Genomic DNA, 11,579 nt, shown 5'->3' on the forward strand with positions numbered 1-11,579 from the left:
TGCGATTTGTCTTCCTAGCACGGAACCGTTTTCACGCCCCAGCTCATTTTGCCTCATGAACCTTTTGACAGCGGTATCATTGTCACCCCATCTTACAGATGAGGAAGTTGAGGCCTGCAGAGAAACAGACACTTCCCAGGGACCCTCTGTTCTGTGCTCTGGGGCTGGCAGCGGGGGTGGGGGGGGCACAGTGCCTGCCTGTAGTCTTTCTAACCTTTGGGGGGACATACTTTTAGATTCATAAGAAGCTGCGAAGCTAGTCTGCACAGTCCCGATGCTCTGATCTGGTGTCACTCTTTTTTTTGGTCTTTTTTCCTTTTCTAGGGCCGCTCCTGCGGCATATGGAGGTTCCCAGGCTAGGGGTCGAATCGGAGCTGTAGCCACTGGCCTATGCCAGAGCCACAGCAATGCCAGATCCGAGCCACATCTGCAACCTACACCACAGCTCACCACAGCTCATGGCAACGCCAGATCCTTAACCCACTGAGCAAGGCCAGGGATCGAACCCGCAACCTCATGGTTCCTAGTCGGCTTCGTTAACCACTGCACCACAATGGGAACTCCTGGCGTCACTCTTTATCCCAGTGGTGGCACCTTACAGGACTCTAGTACAACGTCAAAACCAGGAAGTGGGCGTGGACATGACATGGATGCGTTTATCACATGCAGTTTCGTGTAACACCCCGATTAAGACAGGGAACCGTTTAGTCGCCACGACAATCTGCTTTCTGGTTACAGCCACCCCTCCCCTCCCCCAGCCCCTGACCGTGACCGCTCTGCTCTCTGTCTCTACGTTTTATAAGCTCCGGACTGTTATTCACAGGACTCGTTCGGGATGTGGCTGTGGAATCGCGCTCCGCGTGATGCCCCGGGGCATTTATCCAGTTCTTTCTTTTCAGCGCAGCCTGATACTCAGGGTTTGGCCAGAGCACCGTTTCTTTAACCGTCCACTGATTTAGGGACATGTCAGTTGTTTCCAGAGCCTGTGCTGTTCCCTCTGAGCCCTGTCGCCTCACAGAACACGAGTAGGAGGAGAACTGCTAATTGGTCCTGCTGCAGGCCAGGGTTTCAGCTGCGACGAGTGAGCAGAGGGCTCGTTGGAAGGGACAGATGAAGGCTTTGGGGAGGTCATGGGAAGCCAGGGCTGCTGACCAAATACATTTTTTTTGACAGCTCTGGGAACTTGGGAACATGTTTTCAAGACCAAGCTCCTGAAATATTCATCAGCCTGGGACAAAATGTCCTAAGACCATGAGCCATTCAAAGGGGCTGTTTATCAGGCTTAGAGCAGTGAGCCTCTGAGCTCCCTGTGTTCCCTCCCCTAGGAGCTGCGGCTGGCGTCATACCTGTCGAAGCTGGCGATGCTGCCTGGGGGCACGCTGCGCCGGCTCCTCAGCGTGGCTCTGCCCGCAGCCTCGCAGCCCGAGCTGCTGGCCCTGCTGGACTCCTTCGGCCAGAAGCATCAGGAGCACGCGGTGGAGAATGACGGCGGCAGCGGGCTGCAGGCCGACCTGGGCAGGAGGCGGTGAGTGCCGTGTCCGCGGGCCTTGGGAAAACAGTGATCGAGGTCCCAGGGAGGGATGGGATGGGGACAGGGAGCAGGACCAGCACGACACACGCCTTCCCATGGGGACTTCCTTGCTCCAGGAGCAGACGGCATCCACGAGAGGGGCCACGAATCCTCTTGAGATGAGGCGTCTTGTCCTCGGGCTCTCTTCTCATCACCAAGTGACCTCCAGTGGGATCTTAAGACAGTCCGTTTCCTTGGGGTGTAAATATGCTCTGTACACACAATAAATCCATAGAAGAAAAAGAAACATCCAGGGTTCTATCAGCTGGAGAAAATGGCTGTTAGCATTTTGTTACAGTTTTTCCTCTAGAATGTGTTTCTCTGTTGAGTTACAAGTGTGTGCATTGTGTGTGTGTGTGTGTGAGAGAGAGTGTGCGTGCGTGTGTATAGGAGTCCCAGTGTAGAAAACCTTGTGTCCTGGAGTTCCCATCGTGGCTCATCAGAAATGAATCTGACTTATCCATGAGGATGCAAGTTCGATCCCTGGCCTCTCTCAGTGGATTAAGGATCCAGCGTTGCCATGAGCTGCAGTGTAGGTTGCAGACGAGGCTCGGATCCCTTGTTGCTGTGGCTGTGGTGTAGGCTGGCAGCTGGAGTTTCAATTTGACCCCTAGCCTGGGAACCTCTGTATGCTGTGGGTGCGTCCCTAAAAAGACAAAAAAAAAAAAAAAAAAAAAAAAAAAAAAAAACCTTGTGTCCTGCTTTTGAGAAAATTATAGCAGAAGCCATTTTGCACAAGACCTTTCAACTCTTGAGTATGTCAATTGCCTTTCTAATTATTACACGTCTTAGCTGCTGCCCGCTATTTCACTGACATGTGTAGCATAGTGTATGGAACTGTTACTCTGTTCCCAGACATTTAATTTGGGTTCATTTTCCCTCAATTATGGATCATGTTGCACAGATACCTTCCTTTCAGGTCAAGTTCCAGGTGCGAACTTGGTCAGCTAACGGTCTGTTAAAGTGTGGCTGTGGATAAGTGGGGTTTGGGGCAGGCAACAGTGCCACTTGAGAATCAAATTTGTTGAGGGGGGAGGCTGCAGGGAAGGCCACGACCAGACCTGAAAGCGCCAGGCATCCTCAGCCAGGCTCCATAGGAGGCTGGGCTGGCATCCTGAGCCCACACGTCTGTCAAAAGGGCATGATTGAACAGGTGTGTGTGTGCATTGCTTTTGCTGATTCGTGAAGGAGTTCCTGACTCAAAAAGGTAAGAAGCCCAGCTGGGGGCTCAGAGTAGGGTTGGGGTGAAAGGAAGGATGAAGGTGTGGGGACAACAGGTGGGGGTGGAGTCCACAGGGCTGGGAAGAGCCCCCTCCCAGAGGAGTCGGGGCTGGATGTGCGTGTGGTCCCTGGACTGGGGGTCCCTGGTGGGGTCAAGGCTAGGCGTGGGTGTGGTCAGAGAGCTGGGTAAGGACGCAGTCAGGGCTGGTGTGCGCCTGATCTGGACTGGTGTGGGTGAAGGGAAAGGCTCTGTGTGTGTGTGTGTGTGTGTGTGTGTGTGGTCAGGGCTGGTGTGGGCGTGGTCAGAGTGAGAGGACTGGATGTGGGCGTGGTCAGAAACCCAGATGTGGGCGTGGTCAGGGCTGGCGTGGGTGTGGTCAGAGAGTTGCAGGTCTCAGCCAGTGCACAAGGAAGAACCTGGAGATGGCAGACGCTGGAGGTGACCCTGGAGCAGGAATGTGCACGGTCACAGCAATGCTGCCTCTGCCTAAGGGCTGCCCAGGTGGACCGTGTTTGCGAGGCCAGCTTAGTTTGGGAGGCAGGCGAACAGGCATGGGCAGGCTGGTGGGGGATGAGGCCAGAGCACCCAGGTGGCTTGTCACCAGGAGTGTGGAGCACGAGCACGCCCTTTCTTTGCCTGACCTCATGGCCAAGTGGACTGGATGACTCCTGGAGTCCCAGGCCCCCAGTCATCGCCTCCAAGGACACGGCAGTCACTACCCGTGTGTCCCCAGCATCTGGTGCCTGGTCATCACCAGTTCAGAGTCTTGGGTTTCAAGCAGCAGAAAGCAACTGACTAATCGAAGCAAGAAGGGGTGTGTGAGGGGCTTGTCAGAATCCAGGAGGGGCTGGACACCAGGTCTCCGGATGGGCAGGGCCAGGAGGGCACAAGGCCATCCTCTCTGCAGCTCCCTTCAGAGGACCAGCCTTCTCTGCCCAAGAGCTAGACTCCTGGGGCAGCGCCTGGCCCAGCGTGGGTGAGGCTCCGTGTCTCCCACCAGCCCAGGCAGAGTACGAACTTGGCCGGAGCCGGCCACAGACAGGACTCTCGGTCCCAGGCTGTCCTTTACTGACTTGAGCCCAAACCTGCGGGCATCTCCCCTCTCCTCTCCCGTACACTGTTCCTTTGCTGTCCCTAGAATCACCCTCTTTCTCGTGGCCTTAGGCCCCGTCCCTCACCCCCCTTCCAAGCGTCCACTGTGCCTTCTGAACTTCCTCATTCCTGTGTTCATAAGTGAGCTCCTAGTCTGTCCCCCTGGGCACTAGTGTATGCGAGGGTAAAAGGACAGCCCTGCCACACGGAGCGTCCACGCCACGGGGGAGATGGACCACCCACAAGCCAAGGCCTGGAGCCGGTTCCTGCACAAGCTCCATGTGCTCCCTCTGCTGCGACGCCAAGTCTCAGCTCATGTCCCCGCCTCTAGGCAGCCTTCTTTTGTCTGACCAATGTCACTTGGAGTCTGTCTGTGACCCCCGGACCTGGGGACCCCTCGCGGCAGAGATTGTCTCGACTCGGCCAGAGAAGATGCTTGATGGGTATTGGTGGAATGAGTGGGAGAACAAAGGTGAAAACTCTCAGGGTATCTCACGTCCAAGGCCCCACCGAGGGGAGGAGTCCCATTCTGCTCGTTAGGACCAGGCATCACTTGATGATTCTATTCTTTTGGAAAAATCTAAGAACACTCCCTTCTTGCCTTCAGGAAACACCAGGGCTGGTGGCAGGCCTTAGAGAGCAAACTTCGAGGAGAACTGCTGAGCAGAGGCGCAGACAAGATGCTCTGGGCTCACAAGAGAAAGGAGAGGTAATGAGGGCACCTGCCAGGTGGGAAGGGGGGTGCAGGGGACCCCGATGGCGGGTCCTGCACACATACCAGCGTCACTTCCCTAAGGACCTCAGGCTTTATTCAAAGTGGGTTTGAAGTGAAGTCGTCAGACGGAGCAAGACAAATATTACATATCACTCACCTGAAAAATATTACAAATGAGCTTATTTACAAAACAGAAACAGACAGACCTAGAAAACTAGGGGAAAAGGGGCGGGCGGGGATAAATTAGGAGGGTGGGATTAGCAATGCCCACTACCCTTTATAAAACAGATAAACAACAAGCACCTGACGTATAGCACAGGGAGCTGTATTCGATATCATTTACCAACATGTCATGGGAAAGAATCTGACCAAAAATATATTTGATTGTATAGATTTATATAACTTTTATCTAAGAATATTTTGATATTATATAATTATATATTACAGAAAATACAACATAGAATCACATATTTACTATATACCATAGAATTATATAATATATAAAATTGTACACCTTACATTTATAATATTAAATTTATAATAAATAAAATTATATAAATTAAAATTATAAATTATAGTTTATAGTGTAAAATAATTATATCTTTTGTATAAGAATATATATATATATAACTGCATCATTTTGCTGTACACATGGAATGAATACAATATGGTAAATCATATTATAGATATTTAATATAAGATTAGATGTATTTCATATAAAACTATTTTACATAAGAACATATTATATATATAATTGAATCACTTTGCTGTGCACATGGAATGAACACAATGTTGCAAATCAACTACGCTTCAATTTGAAAAAGAACAGAGTGGGAAGTTCCCATCGTGGCGCGCCGGAAACGAATGCGACTAGGAACCATGAGGTTGCGGGTTCGATCCCTGGCCTCCCTCAGTGGGTTGAGGATCTGGTGTTGCTGTGAGCTGTGGTGTAGGTCACAGATGTGGCTCGGATCTGGCGTTGCTGTGGCCGTGGTGTAGGCCGCCGGCTACAGCTTCTATTGGACCCGTAGCCTGGGAACCTCCATGTGCCTCGAGTGCATCCCTAAAAAGACAAAGACAAAAAAAAAATTTTTTTTATGGGCTGAAGATAAGCCTCCAGCTATCAGAGGGAGACTGTTCTCCTATCATTTATTAGCATTTCAATTGCAGTATTTATTTTAACTAGTCCCTCTTTTTAAATGGAATCTCCTTAGAAGGAACAGGATCCCTTCTAGACTTTCTAGTTTACAAAGCCCTCCCTGTCTCTCTTGTTGCTCTGAGCCTTCCAGCTTTCCAGAAAGTGGGGGGTCCAGGGCCACTCTTAACCAGCTCAGGGAGGTCGGAGAAGCCCCACGCCTGCAGCTGATAAACGGTGGCCGTGGGATCGGGGGCATCTAAGCAACCCCCTGTATTTCCCTAAACCTCCAGGCCAGTGCTCTTTCCATGCCTTTCCTTTTAGGGCTGGTTCTTGCACACCTGGAGAGCAGAGGAAGTTAGAGGCAGACTGGTTTTAGATGCACTGCAAACAGCAGGCCAAGGGTTTTCCGTGTCCCACTAGAGAACATTCTGAAAAAGGTTAATATCAAGTAAACTCATAACAGGTTAAAAAGTGATAACCAGCATGTGCTCTGGAAACAGCGATGGCCACGGCGGGGGGTGAGGGCATCTAACGGAGTCCTGCCCCTCGCTCAGTGGGTTAAGGATCCAGCGTGGCTATGAGCCGTCGTGTAGGTCACAGACGCAGCTCAGATCTGGCGTTGCTGTGGCTGTGGTGCCGGCCAGCAGCTGCAGCTGTGATTCAACCCCTAGCCTGGGAACCTCCATATGCTTCGGGCACAGCCCTAAAAAGAAAATACAAAACAAAGAAACAAACAAAATCTAGGCACCCTTGATAATAGGCTGGATACCAGGATTTAGTTCTAAAGAAATTAGGTCAAGATATTGAGCCCAAGGAGTTCCCTGGTGGCTCAGCGGGTTAAGGATCAGGCATTGTCACTGCAGGGGTTCGAGTTGCTGATGTGGCATGGGTTCAATCCCTGACCCGGGAACTTCCGCATGCTGTGGTTACAGCCAATAAAAATATATTGAGCCCAAACCAAGACAGTTCAATTCAAGCTGTATAAATATGAAGTGCTCCACTCAGGAACAGAAGTCACTTGCTCAAGATGCGGAAGGGGGCGTGAAGGCATTGGGGGGCTGCAGTGATGGAAGTGGGGGAGCACAGGTCAGGAGAGCGTTGGCCCCGCTGTCTGCTCAGTGCATGCGTCTCTGCCTCCCGGCGCTGTGGACCCTGTGAGGGAGGGGAGGCTGTGATGAGACAGAGCTGCCCTCATCCTTGCTCAGATCCACACCGGCTGCCAGGACGGGACTTGGTGGCCGTGGCCACGGGGCCTCTTCTTCCACGTCTGTTCAGGGAGGGCCCTGGAGCCTGCCTGTATCCCCCAGTGACGTGGCCCTGTTACTGCATTGCTTGTGCAAAGACCCCTCTGGCTTTCAGATGGTACAGGGCTCTCGGAGGGAGGAGGGAGTCAGGGCCGTTATCAAGAAGAGCCAGGACTGAAGGGCTGGACCGCTCAGAGACCGGATTCCAGCCACCCTTTTGCAGGCAGTCCCGGAGCGTGTTGCTCTGTTCTATTTCAAACGCATCTTACCTTTTATTATTATTGTTGTTGTTATTAACGTAGAGATGATTTACAATGACAATGTTGTGTCCATTTCTCCTGTACCCAGAGTGACCCAGTCACACGTTCCTTTTTCACACCTCCTTCCATCACATTCTGTCCCAAGAGACTGAACACAGTGCCCTGTGCTGCACAGCAGGACCCCATTGCTCATCCATCCTAAATGTCGTCGTCGTTTGCATCTACCGACCCCAGACTCCCGTCCATCCCACTCCCTCCCCACCTCCCCCGGCAACCACAGTTTTACCCAAATTCCAACTGTTGCTTCACAGTCAGGTTTTATCCACAGGCAGTGGTGTCCTGGGAAATGTTTTACTGTTGTCCGGGGGCCGGGGTGGGGGTCGGGTGGGGGGACCAGAGCTCTGATTTGTAGCACTTGTCAATTTCCATGGTGTGAAACCCTCCCACCACACCTGAGGCCAGGGTGACAGCAGGCTCACAGACCTCCAGAAAAGTGAACAGTCATGAGTGGGTGAGGTCTGCCGGCAGCTTCCACTGCCACCGGCTTCAGCCAACCTCAGGGGCAACCTGGTGACCACAGGGGAAACTTTTCTTTAAAAAATGGACTCGACTCTGTAAATCAACTATAGCCTAATAAAAAAAAAAAAAAACATACAAAAATAAATAAATAAGATAAAATGGAGTTCCCACTGTAGCTCGGTGGTAACAAACCCAGCTAGTATCCATAAGGATGTGGGTTTGATCCCTGGCCCCACTCGGTGGGTTAAGGATCCAGCATTGTCTCGAGCTCAAGAGTAGGTCGAAGACGTAGCTCTGATCTGGTGTTGCTGTGGCTGTGGCGTAGGCCAGCACCTGTAGCTGATTCGACTCCTAGCCCGGGAACTTCCATATGCCTTGGATGTGGCCGTAAAAAGACAAATAATAATATAAAAAAGGAGTTCTCGTCATGGCTCAGCAGGTAAAGAACCCAACTAATATCCATGAGTCTGCGGGTTTGATCCCTGGCCTGGCTCAGTGGATTAAGTATCCAGAGTTGCCGTGAGCTGCGGTGTAGGTCAGAGACGTGACTTGGATCCTACATTGCTGTGGTGTAGGCCCTAAAAAGAAAAAAAAAAAAATATATATATATATATATAGAGAGAGAGAGAGTCTTTTAAAAATAATAAATTGAAACCTTAAAAAAAATGACACTTGATGGGGGACCCAGGAACCTCAGTGGGGTTTTTCTGGGGAACACTCTCAGGACTGACACGTGGGAGGGTCAGTTGCCAAGGGTGTCGAGTCTGAGCTTCTGTTCTTTCTCTAGCATATTAAAGAGGACGTGCCTGCCTCTCACAGAGAGGGTGACATTCTCCGGAAAAGGCCGTTGGCCGCACCTGTCGCTGGAGTCCATTGGCGACCTGGCCCCGGTGCCCATCGTGGGGGCAGAAGCCGTTGATGTGTTAAACACGGGTGAAAAGCTGTTTATCTTCAGGAGTCCAACGGAGCCAGAGATCTCACTGCACCTTCCTCCCAGGAAAAAGAAGAAGAGCTTTCTGAATGCCAAAAAGGCCGCTTGGGCCTTGGGCATGAACTAGCCCAAACGAAGCTTCCAAGGAATCTGAAGACAAAGGTTTTTCTCCTGCCCATGTGTGTGTGTGTGTCTGTGTGTGTGTGTGTGTGTGTGTGTGTGAATAATGTACCAATTGCAGGTATAAATTGCAGAAGACACCCCCCCCACCCTCTCCCACCCTTTACGACTTTCAAGGACTCAGTGTCATCTGGTCTCGTGAATTCCCAGGCGGCCACTCTCTTCAGCATCCAACATGAACAGTCAGGGGAGCAGCCCGTGAACGTCATTGCTTAGGGTCCCACCTCCCTGAGGGTCCCCAGGCCCCCGACCACATCCCCGCCACACCCAGCGAGGTGTGGGCAGTGTGTTGAAGGCAGGGCTGTCCATGCTCATAATGTGTGTTGGTTACATGGTCTATTTTTATCAAGGGAACTTTTGAAAATAAATGCATTTTGCACAAAACTCATCAGAGCTGGTTTTTTTTTTTTTTTTTTTTTTGCTTTCTGTAGGAACCATTTCTTTTTAGTCCCTTCTTGGATTTTGGCCCCGTGTGGCAATATTCAACAGAGGTTTGTCCTCTGTCATTCCAGTGGCCAGCAGGTGCGCCAGCCACTGGGCTACACCATCTCCAACTCAAATCGAGAAACTCAGAGGCTTAAGAAGGCGAGAGGGATGGTGAGAGACCGTCAAGCCAGTTGGTAACGAGGTCAGGAATCTCTGAACTCTTTCCAGCCCCACATGCTGTCCCTTCTCCTAGACTCGGTCACTGGGCACGTGCCAGCCCTCAGGCCTTTGCCAGCACACTGGCTGCACACGGGTCCTCGTGTTTCACAGCGCTTTCTTGTGCCAGACCCTCTGCGTCCTCTCAGTGTGGCTGCGCCAGTGGTGTCTCATGGGCGCCGGATCGTTGTCTAAAAGCTTTCCCGAGAGCCAGGCCAAGAGTACAATTGCAGCAGGTCTTTCCTGAGGGTAGGAAGTGATCGCGCAGGGCACCCGCTCACCAGCCGGGAGGGAAAGGGATTGTGATCAAGCGTCTGCTACAGGAGTCGCTGTTAGAGGCTCCCAGCTCCTTTAATCCACTTCCTAATCCTTGACGATATCGCAGCAGGTAGGGACCCTGTTTCCATGTTACAGCCAAGGAAGCGGAGACTCAGAGGTTTAGGGAACTTGCCTGTGATCACACCGCCTATAAGGGAGGGATTCTGGCTTTGACCCCAAGCTTTGATTCCTGGCTTTCAAGCCCTTGCCTAGTTATCGAACCCTTTAGCAACCTGAGGGCCACGTCTTCTTGCGGTTGCCCCATCAGCGTGTTCGCAGCATTGTGGACCGGGCCATTTGCTGAGGGTTGCACTTCTTCCAGGGGCAGCTACGCACCATCAGATGCTGCCGTATCACTGCGTTAGCAGGTACGCATAGGTGAGCAGTTCAGATGAGGCAGAGAAGGTTGGATGGGTCAGTTCTCCCATCCAAAGGTCGAGTGAGCAGCGAAAGGAGAGAGAAGGTGGTGATTCTCTCGCTCTCTCTCTCGCTCTTTCTCACACACACACACACACAAATACACACACACACACAACAGTGGAGTAGAAAATGCATGGTCTTTGGTGTAAGGTGGCTTAAGTTCAGATCCTGCTCTCTAGCTTGTGAGCTGTGTGTTCCAGGTAAATCACCTGATCTTTACTGAGTCTCATTTTCTTTTCTTTTTTCTTTCTCTTTAGGGCCCCACCCGCAGCATGAGGAAGTTCCCAGGCTAGGGGTCGAATTGGAGCTGCAGCTGCTGGCCTACACCACAGCCACAGCAACGCCAGATCCGAGCCGCATCAGCAACCTACGCCACAGCTGGTATCTTTTTAATATCAGTCACTTGCTAATATCCCTTCTAAGAAAGAAAGAGCAGATGGCAGACTGAGTACCTCTGACAATGAGATCTAGCTAGGGCTTCATAACACCCCTTCGATCTCACTATGTTTCCTTCCTTTTCTTTCTTTCTTTCTTTCTTTCTTTCTTTCTTTCTTTCTTTCTTTCTGTCTCTCTGTCTCTGTCTCTCTCTCTCTTTCTTCTTTCCTTTTTAGGTCCACACTTGGGGCATATGGAAGTTCCCAGGCTAGGGGTTGAATCGAGCTACACCTGCCAATATACACCACAGCCACAGCAGCAACAGCACCCAAGCCTGCATCTGCGACCTACACCACAGCTCACAGCAACACCAGATCCTTAACCCACTGAGCAAGGCCAGGGATCGAACCGGCATCCTCATGGATACTATGTCAGGTTCTTAACCTGCTGAGCAACGGTGGGAACTCCTGAGCCTCCTTTTTTTTTCCCATCAGCCAAATGGTGATGAGAATTCCTTGTTCTGGGGATTAGATGAAAAGTGGATCCATAAAGCCCTTGGAGGCATGGGCCTGCCACATCAGTGTCCTTCTGTATTCCTTGAAGGTGACCCATCTGCCTTTCTAATACTGTCCTCACGCTGTAAGGACACTGCTGTGATGATGCATATGGTTGCATCATCCTTCACACGCAAGGATTGGAAAAGATAGCTCAAAATTACGGGCTGAAGGCTGATTGCACAGGCTATTAGCAACAACAGGAGGTGCTCAGGCTGTTCAAAATGTAGCACTGGAAGCTGATGATAACTCCCTATGTTCACTGACAGAGAGAGGCTAACTATTGATTTAAATTTCTCTAAACTCATTGCAGAGAAATGAAGCCATGTCGTGGGAAGCTTGTGCTTTTAGAATCAGGCAGGTCAGGTTTAAATCCCAGCCCTGTAACTTTTGAGCAAG

General features: G+C 51.1%; 1 protein-coding gene across 5 annotated transcripts in view; it reads left to right on the top strand.

Moving 5' to 3' along the window:
* The window catches only part of EVC2 (EvC ciliary complex subunit 2), a 130,795-nt gene extending 121,540 nt beyond the window's left edge, over positions 1-9,255 (top strand). For all 5 annotated transcript variants that reach the window (XM_084971428.1, XM_084971429.1, XM_021100987.2 and 2 more), the window contains 3 exons: positions 1,326-1,525; positions 4,492-4,593; positions 8,548-9,255. In XM_084971428.1, the coding sequence (XP_084827554.1) occupies positions 1,326-1,525; positions 4,492-4,593; positions 8,548-8,818 (573 nt within the window). In that variant the 3' untranslated portion in view covers positions 8,819-9,255. The remainder of the gene's footprint in view (positions 1-1,325; positions 1,526-4,491; positions 4,594-8,547) is intronic.
* The last annotated feature ends 2,324 nt before the right edge of the window (positions 9,256-11,579 follow it).

This window comes from Sus scrofa, chromosome 8, assembly GCF_054392235.1.
Source record: "Sus scrofa isolate SSC_HxYL_T2T_F1_AM1 chromosome 8, Sscrofa_HxYL_maternal_Yorkshire_Landrace_v2.0, whole genome shotgun sequence".
NCBI classification, from domain to species: Eukaryota; Metazoa; Chordata; class Mammalia; order Artiodactyla; family Suidae; genus Sus; species Sus scrofa.